We start from the raw sequence: 14,772 nt of genomic DNA on the forward strand, positions 1-14,772 counted from the left end.
CCCTTCCCTTCCCTTCCCTTCCCTTCCTTTTTCTTTTTCATGTAAATAATGGTTTCAACTTGAAAAATCAACAGTTTTATTTGGCAAACGTCACAATGGAATCTTTTGACGTTTGGAGAAATATTGCACCATTTTTTCCAGCCCAACCTGCTTGCTTAACGTCAGCCAAATTTGCAGATAGCTCTCAGCCCTCCTGGAATCCACCGTTCCCTGACGGAGCTGCTGCTCCTACTCGAGAAATGCCATTCTGTTTTGTTTCGGAGCTCACACTGGTGGCTGCAGCGTCTCGCTATGTGCTTGTGGCTGCTAGTGGTGGGTTGTAAAGCCTTACATCTCCACTGCAGCCCTGTACCTGCACACTGGTGTAACAATGGGCATTGCTTTGGGGTCCAGGCCAGACTCGGTTGGTGAAAAGTGAGCAGGAGAAGGCCTTGGTGTGGGGCCACAGCGAGCCCTGCAGCCACAGCACCCAGCTCTTGCTGTCTTCTGAGTGTAGTTGGACCTCAAACTTGCAGATAAAGTGTGGGGTGAGGGCACATCTTTTCTGTTGTGTGTTCTTTCTAGCACGTGTGTGTGTGCTTAGCCAAGGAATGCAACGTGTTTGGATTTTTCTAACGGGTATATTGTATTGCTCATGAATTGCTGATCGTTTAGAAGTGTTTTAGGCTTCCTTGTGAACCTGACAACAGCCTTTTAGCTATGAGAATTAGCAGTGGCAGTGCTTGAAGTGTAAAAATAGCACCTGTTGATGGAGTATTCTTTATCCCTTTTAGGAGATCTCCTGCAACAAGTCAGCCACCTGTCTCCAGAATGAACGTGCAAGGTACGTGTGGGTCCTCAGTAATCACCTGCCAGCAAAGAGGAAGGTTTATTGCACACGGGTTTACTCGTGGCTGCTCCTCTGCTCCCCCAGCCCGATGTAGTGCTGGGCATCCAGAGCTCCTCCTGGGTTACTCCTGCAAAACCAATGCAGGAGCACCGCCAGGCTCAGGTTGCTGCTGTTTAAATGGTTTGGGGTTTGTGTTTACCCTCGTGTGTTAGCATAAAGTAGAACATGATTTTGGTTTGATAGTCACGGCCACAGTGACTGCAATTCCTCCGAGTCCCCGTGCAGCGCAGGCCTGGGCAAGCAGCAGCCTACAGCCTCCAACAGGCTCGGGCACAGCTGTAGTCTTTATCCTGTTTATTTCAGTTTGCTTCCATGTGATCTATGTAAAAACTGCGATCTCAGAAACCTCTCTCGGGTGAAACTCCCTTGGCATTTGTTAGGCTGCCCTAGCATGGCGTATTTTTCCTTTGGCCGTTTGTTTGCAGTCTTTTGAAGTACCGCATTTAAGCAACCGAACGGGAGCAGCAGTACCCGGTCAGCGCAGCTGCTCACCCCTCCTTCTCCCAGCTCCCCCTGCACTCACCCTGTCCTTGTCCCCGTGCTGGGTCAGCGGCCGCAGTGCTCAGCCTGGGCTCGGCTGCACCGTGGGGGTGAATGGCACCGAGCGAGGGCTCTGCCCCGTGGGCCCAAGCAGTGCACTGTGCTGCCTGCGTGTGTGTACGCTGTGTTTTAGCCTTGGGGAGACCCTCTCTCCAAGGATGAGCTCTGGCCCTCCTGGCACTGATGGAGATGTTACCCCCACGGGGCAGGAGACACGGTTGGAGGAGTGCTGGTGTGTTAGGTGTCATCTTGGCCTCTTCAACAATTCCGTGCTAGGAGGGCCGAGTAAAGCCTGCATATTGCAGCGTGCGCAGCCCGGGGAACTATCATTTCCTTTTGCGCTCGGTGTTCTTTACTGTGTGGGGACGTGCACAGCCCGGGAGGTTTCCGGCGTAGATTCCTCAAAACTTGGTGGTGGAATGTGGGGATTGTGGTTGCAGAGAGCGCGGCGATGGCGTGATCTGTGGGTCCTCCTGCACACTGTGCAGGGAGCAGAGCAGGGCTGGGTGGCAGGAGCGCACCCACCGCTTCCTTCCAGCGCTGCACTTAGCCAGACTTCGCTTTTCTGGCCCGTGTGAAAGGATTCGTGGAACGTTTCATAAGCTTTGCATAGATCTGTTTATATAGCTTACAGAATCCGATAACCGGGAGATAATCCCCTTCCAGGAACTTTTAGATGGGTTTTCTTAACGTTTGCTGTGGAAACAATAGCTTTCTGCTTCTTAACACTTTGAGGAACAATGTTGTGCAGCACTTCCACTGCAAGCAGCGGGACGCCGGGTACCCCGCAGGTAACAGCGCAGGTAACCCCACGGGTAGCCCCAGCTGCTGATGCTGGGAGCCCATGGCACTCCAGCAGCTCCCTTTTTGGCTGAGGGGCTGGTGCTTGCAGCTGCATAGCAGGCTGGTGTTGCCTTGGAGAACCCAGAAGGAGAAAGCAGCTGACGGGAAGCCCGCTCTCAGCATCTTGATGCGAGCCCTTGTGCTCCCAGCTCAGTGTGTTAGTGTTCCGGTGCTGTGCGGATAGGTGAGTAACTGAATTACGTTGCAACAGCTTGCAGGCAGCAACGATAAGAAACATGTTTGAGGTTGATAGGAAATGGTGTTATTTCCTGCACAAGGAAGCACGGCCGCGTGCCGGGGGCTGTGGGGCTGCTGTCTCCTCCCACTACTGGTTTTCTTCTGGGGACCGCCCGCCTTCACCCCCTGGGGCCGTGCAGCCCCACGCGTTTCAGCCCAGCAGAGAGCAAGGATGCTGGTTGCTTCCCAAAGAAGATGGCATTTCAGTGCAGAAAGAGCAAAGGGGTTCAGGGCATTTCTTTCAGTGTGTTGGTCCGGAACTTAGGAGCGGAAGGAGAGGTGTTCCCATCAGCCCCCGTCCCCTCATGTCTGAAGGGATGCCGTGTTTTCCCTGCAAGTTTCGGAGAAGGAAGTAGTGGCATTTAGATTGGGGCCACACCACGTTACATCCTTGTAGACAGAAGGACGTGTCTGTAAGTGAAATGTGATGGTGATTTCCTAAAAGGGTTCTCCGGCAGAGCTCGGTGTTTGATTTTAGCTCTCCCATGTCGCACGTTGACTCACAGATGTACCACCACAAGCGATTGGCATCGCTGCGCGCACCCTACGTGTGCCTCCTCCGGTCTCTCGTTAGCGGAGTGATTTATATCCTGTTAGGAGAAGTGCAGGACTCGGGGCTTAAAGCAAACCAGCACACGTTCGTAAAATTACCCTGGGGGGAACAAACTGCGCTCGGCTTTGAGCTGCAAGTCATGCACGCCAGCTGGTTGGTCCAGCAGGACCTTGGGGGGTTTGCTGGCCATTTGCAACACGGAGCAGCCAAACCTGATGCGCTCCCAAGGAGTTGCATCACACGGGACCCGGGCCCGTGTTGAAATGGATGGTCTGTGCTGGGTGATGAAATTCTTCTTGCTTTCATTTTCTTGAAACCGTGAACAGTTCTGGTCAGCTTCTTCATGGGGCAGAGCGGTTCCCAAGCCCTCACTGATGTCACTGGAGGTTTCAGAGCTTTCTTAACCTTATAACCAAGCCATAAAAGGAAGAGGGCTATGCATTGGACATCCTGTGTTTTGTCCTTGGTATGAGCTTAAGTAAACCTGGCAGATTTTTCCTGTTATTTTGTTATAACTGCAGATCACAGGAACAAACAAAATTGCTCGTGTGAATTACCTAAGGAACCTTAGCGTGGAAATACGAAGCGGCAGCAAAAAGCACATCAGTCCTTCATTAATTAGCTCCTGCGTTCACAGCTGGGCGGAATGGTGGGGCTGGTCAGGACTGTGAGGCTTGTGACCATGCAGCGCTGCAGAGCGTGGTTGTGAAGGTGCGGGTTCAGGATGGGTGCTGCCCCACCTGCCTTCCCACTGATACAGAAAGAAGCAATAGAAAAATGCCACCGTGCAAATGCCTGCCATGTTTCCTTCCCCTGTGCTTCTCTTTTTTCTTTTAACGTGACTCCTGCCGCGGTCACTTTGTTGCACCTTGGTGCTCCGCAGATCTCCGCACGTCCCTCAGCACCGCTCTTCTCGTTTCACCACCTTGGGCACTCGTGAGGGGTCCTCAGCCCCTGCCCCATCCATTCAGCCAATAAAACCTGTGCCCAGCAACAGGTCTGGCAGCTCCCGCTTAGCTCTGTTCCTTCCTCCGTGCTTATTTTCCTTCCTGAGCCTCGTTCCCTCCCGGCTAATCCATCCATCCCTCATTCAGCCTCCAGGAGCGCAGCTGGGCGACGGAACCTGACCTGCCAGCACCAGGCATCTCTGGGCTCTGGTTCCCCAATGGGTCGCTGTGCCGACGTGCTGCCAGCCACACTGCAGAGCTCCTGCTGCTGCGGGGGCTCCCGGGAGCAGGCAGCCACGTGCCCCTCAGGTGCCTTCAGCGCTGAATAATTACAGCACGTCCTCACCATTAATTATACACCTAGCAATATAAGATCGCTGATCGGCTTTGCAACCCGAGGTTTCGGGGGGGGGGGGAGAGAGGGGTGGCACTTTGGGATGTGTCACACACAGGCTTCTCGGGGCTCGTGGGATTCAAGCTTTGTTACAGTTCCTCTCTGGGGGTGGGAGGGAGAGATTGCTATTCTTCTTGCTTGTGCCTTAGCCTCTGCTTTCCTGCCCGTCCGCACGTTTGTCTGCGCTGCTCACATGCCTTTACACGAACCCAAAACTCGTACTCTTTCATTTTTCATGTGGGTGTAAGATGTACACAGACTCGTGCACGAACATTTGTATGAAGCATAAACAAAGGACTGGATAACGCCGGTGCCTGTGCGAGTGAGAGCCCCGTCCTCTTGCAGGAGTGACCAGGTCCTGTGCATCTCTCAGCCCTTTGCTGCAGGCACCCGTAAGCCCCGTGCAATCGGATGGAGCTTTGCTCTCACGAGGCACTGGTGTGCAGGCAGTGGCACTGGGCAGGTACAAGAGAGATGATTCATCTTGAAGTTCTCTTGGCGTGCTTCGGGTTGCCAGCAGTGAGGGCTGCAGGATCCCTTGGTTTTCAGGCGGATTGGTGCTGTGCTTCTGAGAGAGAGCCATGCAGCACCACGGAGCTGAGCTGGAAGCTGCGTGTGCACGGTGCGTGCCGTCTGCTGGAGGCTTGGCCCTAAACTTGACTCCCTGCGCGTTATTCTTCTTGCAGCGCGATAATGATGCTAGTTTGGAAACGAGCAAACTGTAGAATAAATCAGCTGGATGGCAGCTTAGTGACGTGACCGAGCGATGCTGAGGCTGTTGAATGGGAAGTGATTCCTGCTGCTCGGAGAAAGCAGAGGTGGTTCAGAGTGACCTGGGAAGGTGACCTGCAGCAGAGGAACGGCGAGTGCCCTCGGAGCATGCCGGGACACCCAGCCCCGCTCCTGCTCTTCCCGGGCAGTTCGTTCCCACGCAGTCCATTTCGTGTGTTGCTCCTGCCTGCGAACACACACCCCCTGAAAGTTGGACTCATGCATCTTAGTAAGTATTTCAGTTATGCTATTGACGTCAATGCAGTCATTAAATAGATTGCCGGCCCTCCCATCGGCAAACCTGTGCCAAAGACCTAGAGGCAGGCACATTTTAAAAGAAGAACATCAGGTTTTCTTTTAGCAATTGGAGAGAATCAGGGAAAAGTTTCTCCGAAGTCACCGTGCTTTGCGATTCTGAGGCTTCTTATTTTTCCCTTCATTTTTTAAGCCTCCATTTCTGCCAAGATCGTTGCCCCGTTTTATTGAACACGCCGTTGTGTCACCGTGTACATAAACAACTCCAAAGGAGGCCAAAGAGTGATTTTTTGTCATCAGCTCCGGCTGAAAAGCGACACCCGTTTTAGGTCTCCCGGCTAGATTTATTTGGAGATCAAGTAGCAGAAGGTATCCGGGCAAACCTGCTTAGCCTTTGACTCCAGAAATTCTGCGAGGATAGATTTCATGACATCTATATAAGAAAATAGCCCTCGTTTCTCCTCGGCAGGCTCTGAAGACACACAAGCCCATTGCGGCTCCATAGCAACGGATGAAAACTGTTTTCCCCGCCGCCCCACCTGCGGGTGTCACATGAAGATGCTCCACGTGCTGCTGCCATCAGGAGCCTGTCACTCGGGGCCAGCTGCCGCCCGCGCCCCGGCAGCGGCGGTGCCAGCGGGGCTCCCCGTGCTCACACCATCCCGCTGTGAGCGGGGCGGGCCCACTCCTGCCCGTGTCCCACCTGCCCCGGGTCAGGCAGGGGCTCCGAAGGGGCTCCAGCTGAAAACCCGGGGCTTTGTGTAGGGGGCATCCTCACGCGGGTGGAGGGAGTGCCTCTGCTTGGACGGGATAGCAGGTACGTCGGCAGCAGCGTGTTTGCGAAGAAGAGTTGAGGAGCCGAAGCACTGCTCTTTGCCTGAGGTTGTCATTTCTCACCATACTTGGCACTGGTGGGGCCGCAGCTCAGTGCTGCGCTCAGCTCTGGGCTCCTCGCTCCCAGAAAGGCACCAGGGCACAGCGCTGTGGGGAGCAGCTGGGGGAGCTGCGGTGTTCATCTGGAGCACAGGAGGCTCAGGGGAGACCTCATCGCTCCCCACAGCTCCTGGCAGGAGGTTGGGGTGAGGGGGGTCAGCCTCTGCTGCCAGGGAACAGCGATGGGACAAGAGGTGACGGCCTCACATTGAGCCAGGGAGGGGCAGGCTGGGTGCTGGGGGACATCTCTGCTCCAAAGAGCGCTCAGCACTGCACAGGCTGCCCAGGGCTGGGGGTCACCATCCCTGGGTGTTCCAGAGCCGTGGGGATGTGGCACTGAGGGCCGTGGGCAGTGGGCATGGTGATCTTGGAGGGCTTTCCCAACCTCAATGATTCTGTGGTTCTGTGATTTCACTGATGATCCCACGCTCTGCTATGTAGCATAAACCCATTAAAACAGTCATAGGTTATTAAAAGGGCTTCTCGCTGATGGATGATTTCTTTGTGAACGATCCAGGCAACTGGCAGCCCAAGGTGGCAATGAGGAGATCTTCCCAGTGGTGCTTTCATTGTGTCCCCATGTTCACTCTGCTCTTTAAACACAGGTCAAGCCCTGGGAGCCGTGTGCTGCTTTACTCAGCTCCCATTCACGCGGGATTGCTTAAGGCCTCTGCGGAGACAATAAGACTTTGCCATCGCTAATCTCAGAGTTGATAAAATCTGTGTTTCTTTTGTTTTCTGTATAGAATGATAATAGTTGGTGTGGGTGCGATTTTGACATCGCAGCCTTCAGTGCACTGAATCAGTTCCATATGAGTTTGAGAAATATGTACTTGGACTGTCAAAAAAAAAAAAAAAAAAAGAAGAAGAAGAAACCAAAACAAACAAAAGCACCCAAACCAAACTTCTGGCAGGCGGAGCTATTTGTGAGGTTGCGGGGCAGTTTGTGCATGCCTTAGCGATGAGCAGGGCTCTTCATTGTCCCACCGAGCCGAGCCCCTTCGGCTTCCATGTCATCGGCATTTTGCAGCTAGCGAGAGCTGCGATGGGCTCCTGACGGCACCCATGGCTCATCCCCCCGCAGCTCTATATAAGCCTCTCCTTCCTCCCCCGAGGCTGAGCTCTGTGCCGCGGCATTGTGTCCGGACACAGCTGGCGATGGGAGCGTGAGAGGCTGCGTCTCTGTGCAGGGCCGTTCCCAGGGTAATGCCCCGCACGGGTCCCGGCGGCAGCAGCCTGTCCTTGGGCAGTCCCCATGTTCCCAGCCTGGTCCTGCGGGCCCTGATTCCGAGCGTCAGCCGCTTTGCTTGAAGAAGTGAGTATCTCTGGCTCCGTCCTTGTCGGCGGCTGAATTTTGGGTCGTGGATCCCGCTGACTGCATCAGGGCTGTTCTCTGGGTGGGAGCGTGGGCAGAGGGGGACAGCAGCCCTAAAGGGCAGCGGGTGACAGACAGCAAGTGATGGGCAGGGGATGATGAGCACCCATTGCCCCCAGCATGGGAACGGTCTGTCCACCGGAGCTAGCTCTACAGTTATGGGATGACAGCCATCAGGGTTAAAAACAGCTTTTAAAATCAAGATATATCCTGGGTAGAGTTAAAAGAGAGAGGAGAGGATTGCTAATGCTGAAGCATGTTGTGCTTATTTATGTAAGGATAATGTCCCGGTGCAGCTGGTAAAGTGTTATGCTAATCGGTAATGAAACGTTTCAGTGTAATATTGTTTCCTCTGTGCGAAGCGTCTGTAAATGACAGCCTGAAGTGTGGTATAATCGGCATACTTCTTTGGCAGAAAGGAAACAACTGTTAATTATTTATGGTTATTAATAAAAGATGCTCGGCCTTGGTTTGCTGGAAGAGTAGGTGTGCTTACAGAGATGTACATTTTTAAGAGCACGCTTTAAAAATCATCTAAATAAGTCTAGTGGGATGTATTTCCATGTCCAAAGGTGCTGTTGGTTGGCTCGGTTGTGCGTTCAGGCATTTAATCAAAACAAAAAAGCAGCCATAAAAGGAACCCGCGGAATCTGGTGCTGCACTGATTCGGCAGTTGATGTCTTTTGCTTTGCACTCAGCACTGTGTGTGTGGCTCGGAGCTTTCCACTGTGGGATGGGGAGCGGGGTCTGGCCGAGGCCGGGCACCTGGTGCTGGGGTTTTGGTGTCAGGGTTTGGTGTGTCCCCAGAGCTGTCAGCAGGGGCACTTACTGAGCAGCGAATTAGATGTTTTTAAAGCTGTCCTTTTGGAAGTGGACGCTCCAGTCTAAGTATCCAAGCTGTCAGTGTATGCCTCCAGGAGGCAAGCAAACATCTGCACGTATGAAAACTCCCCAACCCCATCTCCACGCTCTGCAAAAATTCTCTGAAGTCGCCGTCGTTGCGTTGGTGCCCAGAAGGAGGATGGCAGCTGTCTAAGGAGGTGGCTCTGCACCCAGCCTCCCGTGGCCTTACAGCGTGCTGCGGACACCACGATGCTTTAATTCTCCTCTGAACGCTGTCTGTTTGCAGGGTGCAGCACGGGGACCGTGCTTACACTCGTGACGTGCTTTCCCTCCTCTCCTCCCAGAGCTGCTTGTGGATGAAGAGAAATCCAGACACGAGTTTTCCAGCCCCACCGGCACAGTTCCTGTTATGGCAGTGATACTTTATGGGCCATGGTCCGCATCCAGATCCTACTCCAGCACACATGTTGGGCCTTCACCTTTGTTCGAGTTCTTTGGGCAGGGTATTTCCCGAAATTCCTGTTGCGAGAATGCCACGAGCTGTTAGCAGCTTCCTGGGTTTCAGCTGTACTGCGTGAAGCTCTGAAGTATTTCCATCTATGTGCAGTGGGAACGTCCTACCCAGGTACGAGCCAAAAATCTGTTAATCACACTTTATGGATGAGGAACCAGAAGAGACGAAGTCGGGAAGCGATGGTCCTCGCACCGCATTTTTCAGCAGCGGCCGCTCGTTGTGAGCCTGCCTTTGTCACACATCCAAATGTGGTCAATTCAGTGTGCCTTTAGAATGCCTTTTATTGCAAATTGCCTTAAATGGGAGGCCCCGGGCAGCTGAAAATCAGATGTTTCGCAGAAATTGTGTGAATTTCGCTGAGCTTATTCGACAGAATTAATTACTTCAGAGAAGCGGTGCTAGTTGGAGCGCTGAGACTTTGGCCAGGGCGAACATGAAGTGCCCCTCTTGTGCAGGAGGTCCTGAAAGGTGCCATGGGGCGTGAGACTTAAAGAGGAACCGCTGCAGTAATTTGCAGTAGGACAACCTGTATTTGACCTTCAGTGGGGAACATTTTCACCTCCATTTAATCTGATATTTTAACCAAGGTTGTTAACAAGCGCGCCTTGCGTCTAGCTGACATTTTGATTTCCCTGAATCGGGGTCGAGGTGCTGAAATAAGTATATTTCACAGGCCTTAAGTAAATATATTTTGAAGGTCTTAAATTATACGTCGTGATGGAGGAGGGCTGCTGCTGCTGCCCGCAGTGACTGTAGTGACGTGAGCTGCGCTCCCAGCCTGCTGGGGCTCACCCTCCACCTGCCCCTGGGGCAGCGTTTTATGGCTGAGCTCTGGCACTGGAGCCTGGTCCAGACCTCACAACACCACTCTCCGAGTAAAGGATTTCTCCCTGACATCTGACCTAAATGTCCCCGTCTTTATAAGAGCTGGTGGCCAGGGCGTGATGGCCCCGGTTTGGAGGTGACACAGAGGCACGGTAGAGCTCGGCACGTGAAGCCGTTAATACGGAATATTAAAAGCTGTCAAAACAAATGATGCTGGTTCGTAGGATACCGGCATCTCCCTCTTCCTCCCCACCCTTTTACCCGTGGGACTTCATCTGTGATTTTAAAGAGATTATTTTAAAAGGCTGTACGTGCGGTTTGGTAAACACGCAGCGCACTGAGTCACGGCCCCGAGCAGCTGCAGCCACTGATTGGGGTAGCTCAGTGCGGACAGTTGGTGCCACGAAGGGCCAAGCTCTGCCTTCAGCATCTGAGGGTCTGAAGACTTTGGTCCTGTGACGTGGGGCATTTGCAGAGTTAATGTCTGGATGTGTTCGCTGTGAATCCGTCGGTTCCACCGCGGAGCCGCTGGAGCGGCGGTGAGCCCAGCGGTGAGATATCCTCATTTTCAGAAGCTGGAGGATCGCGGATTAAGTAACATCTTCTTAAATTGCGTGTGCTTCCAGATCGTTCAAGCAATTTCTGCAGGTTCTGCTCTGTGACCAGCCCACGGTCTGCACTGAGCAATCCCCGGTGCCGCTGAGTACAGTCGCAGATGGGCTGATAGGGCTTACTCAGAGTATCACTTCAGCACCAAATATGTCAAAACAGGTCATTTTTTGCAACGCGCTGCACGCCCGAGTGGTTCTGCTCGGCACAGAGTAGCCACATCTGTGTCTTTCAGTAAGGAGACAGCCCCATCCCTTGGTTTGGAGAGGCTAAAGAAGGGCCAGAAGTTCAAATAAGGTAAATCGGTGAGGCAGACTTTATTGCCCTTTGAGTACGTGACATATTTATTGTAGGAAAACAGATTAAAGTTCCAAAATAAACCATTTTTTTTAAGCTTCCGTCATGAAAGATAAGTCACGAGAAATCTATTTAATTGTATTTTATAATTAATATGACCTGAAGGTCTGGCATGGCGGCTGCACCCATAAGGGGTGACCGCATGGCCAATCTCTGCAAGGCTGAGAGCGGGCTGCGTGGGCACGAAGGTTCATGTGTGTCCTGAAGAGTTCCTACCAGTTGTGTCTGGGCGCTCTCAGGAGACACATTCTTGGCTTTCTGTTGAAGACCGTGAAGAAACCAAGCTGAGACACAAGGGAGGACACCTTGATGTGAAACTGTGGCCTTTTCAAGGCCAAGAGATCTGATTTAAGCAGGTCCAGCAATTTACCGGCGGCACGTTCTGCATCGCTGTGGTGACTTCGGTGGCCTTATTCTGACCCTCCTTTAAAAAATTCTGAACAATTTTCCTCATGCAGAGCTAAGGTTTACTTATTAATTTTGTCTCTATCTGATGCCGGTGGCCAAGAGGAGCTTTTTGGGTGGATGAGGCGCAGCACTTCCAGGCGTCGTTCCTGAGGTTCCTCTTCCATTTCCTACCCAGCGTTTGTTTCACCGGGATCACGGGGCTTTCACACAATATGCAGTACATTGGGTTTATTACCTCTGGGTTAACCTGGTTCCAAACCCGTTTTCATGGCTACGGATGGGCATGTGGATGGAAACAACATCTTTCGTGGCCTTCTTTCCTCCTTTTGTTGAACTAAAATTATTGCGGTGCTCTTCTGCCTGGATAGTCCCTTCCTTGTCAGGCCCGTTGTGAAACTCCGCTCATGGTTTCCCAAGGAGTGTCAGAGCATCAGCGGGGCTGCAGGCACTCGGTTTGCACAGGCAGCACCCAGGGGGCTGGGAGACCCCCCCCTCCACCTGCTTTCTGCTGGGGGCACAGCCAGGAGCCCTGCTTGGTGCATGTCATCAGCACACGGCACGTGGCACCACGGCACAGCAGCGCCGGGCTCGCCGCTGGGAGCCAGCTCCCTCACCGGAAGCTGTCTAGCCACAACAGCACAGGATGGTGCCCCACCTAATTAAGCCTGTTGAAAGGCAGGGCTAATTAGTTGAGGTGGAGCGCCTTGTTAGCGATGTTGCTTCCAGGATCCAAGTTGGTTTCCCTGCACGTGTGAGCGTAGCAGCCCTCTCTGCGCCAGCCCACATGCACCCAATAAGATAATGTGTCGCGCGGTGCTGCTAAGTCCTAAGTGGGCAGCTGGGTAATTTCATAATTGCATCCTTGATTTTCAGTGTCTTTCTCACACTTGTGCACTCACGTGCACACCATGTGCTCAGGAAGAACACACTTGTAGTCACACCTTCGAGTGTTCATCTCACTGTGGTCCAGCCTTCCCTTGTTTAGCCAGAGCGACAGCAACACAAGCTGGGCTCCCCGTTGTGCACAGGAAGCTGGAATTGGGGTTTAAATCCTCTTCCTCAGTTCTAGGTCTGGGTTGGATGCTTCTTTCTGCAGCCCATCAATAACAACAGCCATCTGCAGCTCCTGGGGCCATAACACTGATAGAGGCTGGCTTTCAGATGGCACCGTGGCCCCTGAAGGACCATGGCACGTAGAGGAGGGATGGGGGTTCACGTTTGTCATGGCCTTTGTATCCGTGATCTATCTTCAGAAACTCATTCGAGGTATGTATTTATTTCCTTGCAAAGTGTCATCAGAAAACCCATTTTCAGCATTCCTCCTGGGGCTCTCTGCTGTATGTGTCTCAGCAGTCTTTTGCACTTGCTTTGTTACTCTATGGAGGGGAGGTACCCTCTGATGTCTTATTTTTGTGGTTAAGGCGGGTCAACAAGGAATTGAGCCCGGTCAGTAAAATGACAAAATGCCAAAGCGTGTGTTTGCTCCCCGAGGTAAGGTTTGGAGCTGAGCAATCTCTCCTGTTCATTTAAGAGGCCAAGATTAGATCCTGCCCCTCTTGCCGTTTCTGCTTCCCCCCGTCCCTGGACTGTGGAATTCCTGCTATGCAGGCAAATCCCATTCCCAAATTCCCCCGTGATATCACTGCTAAGTGACATCTGACGGAATGCTTCCTGCATTTTGTTACTTCCATGTGGCACCATAAAAGCACTGTCACTTACCCCGCTGATTTGTGGCAGCCACGATGCATTGTTCCCGGTGGGAGGGGGAAAGGATGCTGCAGAAACCGCCTTGAGCAGAAACAGATCGTAATCCTTCCTCAGATCTTCAGGTTTCCTCATTCGTTAGCATTTCAGATTAAATGTTTAGGCTTATCTTCAAATCAGAAATGGGCTTCTTGTAGACTTCCATTCATCCTCCTTAGGGTTTTCCTAGTGTTCACACCTCATTTTTACTCCTCATTGTCATGCAAAGGGTGCAGTGTTGCCTTTCCTCTGGGAATCTTGATCTTCCATCTTTATACTGTAGCATATTTAAAGCTGAGGTGTAGGCAGCTGTTCTAGAGTTTTCTGTATCCGGTGCTTGTTAACTCACAAAGTGAGAGCACGTCCTGAGTTTAACTCTGGACCGTGGCTTTCTGTTGGCTAGTCTGTTCCAAGTAGTTTCCGATGTTCTGTTTCAGCTGGAGAGATGTTGACATTGCTTTTCTACAGGAATGAAGCTTCATGACAAAACACATTCTACTCTCAGTAGCAATGGCCAGTGAAGCTTTGATCCTTCTTGCTGAGCTACATTTGGTGAATCCACATCGTTGCAAGGCAGTGCTTCGAGACCAGTGCTCCTGGTGCTCGGCCTGGCATGGAACTGCTGGGATTGTCCCAGATGGGTGCCTTGGTTGCCCCTTCCATGCCTTTGTGCTGGGATTATCCCAGATGGGTGCCTTGGTTGCCTCTTCCAAGAAGTAGAAGTGCTCTTGGGACTTGTGGTACCCTGCTGCCCAAGCCATCAGATTGTGGACAGTGACACTTGAGTGACTGCTCCAGTTCCCAAAGTAATAAACAGCGATCGCCCTGCTCTAGGTTAATTAATAAGCAACTGCCTGGTTCCTGTTCATTGTCAATGGTCTGCTCAGTGAGCTGCTGCTCTGTATGGGTCCTGGTGACCCAGTTCTCACGCCTGGCTGGTAACCCACCCAGTGCTGGTGGGTACAATAAGGGCGCTGCAGGTCCATCCAGTTCTGGCCTAACTGGCTGCATGGGCACTCAGCTCTTGCTCCAGGCTGGCCTCATGCTGGGATTTCCATTGAAGTGTTTCATTTCTGCCTCGTGGCAGGGCCTGGGGTGGGCAGGAATCACAGTTCAATCAGGGCCCGGAGTGGATGCACTGCCCAGCACCAGGGCTTGTCAGCCTGCCCTGGCAAGCAAAACACGTTTGTTTGCTGCTGAGGGCTTCCAGTTACTGCTTGGTCTCAAGATGCTGTCATTCCCATGAGATTAATTTAGCCTAACTTCAGCCAGCTAAAAATGACAGACTCATTTTGAAGACAACGTATTACGAGCTCAGGAGCGAGCCGTCCTGTTGTGCAGGAAGATCGGGAAACGCAACAGAAGCCGACGTGGTGAGGCAAGGAGCTTGCTAGTGGACCAAAGTGCGAAAAGAGAGAGGAGCAAAAGGAAGGACGTGGTGACAATGGGAGAAAGGCCCATTCCTGAGGAACACAACAGGAATCTGGGGAGCCATGAAGCAGTCAGACTTTGCTTGGTCACTGAGGGTGTCTGCTGATATCCATTTACAAGTGTGTAAGGACAAGTGAATAACGAACAGTAGGCACAGATTTGTAGGGGCAAATTGGTTTTGAAAGCCACAACCTCAGGTTGGATATTAGGAGAGATTTCTTTCCTCAAAGAACAGTCAGCACCAGCACAGGCTGCCCAGGGGTGGGGGATCACCGTCCCTGGGGCTGTTCCAGAGCCGTGGGGAT

General features: G+C 52.5%; 1 protein-coding gene across 5 annotated transcripts in view; it reads left to right on the forward strand.

Annotated features, from left to right (window-relative positions):
* LOC110402282 (cAMP-specific 3',5'-cyclic phosphodiesterase 4B-like) overlaps positions 1–14,772 on the forward strand; it is a 137,432-nt gene that overhangs the window by 112,039 nt on the left and 10,621 nt on the right. For 2 of the 5 annotated variants that reach the window (XM_021404184.1, XM_021404186.1), the window contains exon 7: positions 774–3,576. In XM_021404184.1, coding sequence (XP_021259859.1) covers positions 774–1,041 — 268 coding nt within the window. In that variant the 3' untranslated portion in view covers positions 1,042–3,576. The other 3 variants (XM_021404187.1, XM_021404188.1, XM_021404189.1) reach the window with 3 other exon arrangements.

The sequence above is a fragment of the Numida meleagris genome, chromosome 7, assembly GCF_002078875.1.
Source record: "Numida meleagris isolate 19003 breed g44 Domestic line chromosome 7, NumMel1.0, whole genome shotgun sequence".
Classification (NCBI taxonomy): Eukaryota; Metazoa; Chordata; class Aves; order Galliformes; family Numididae; genus Numida; species Numida meleagris.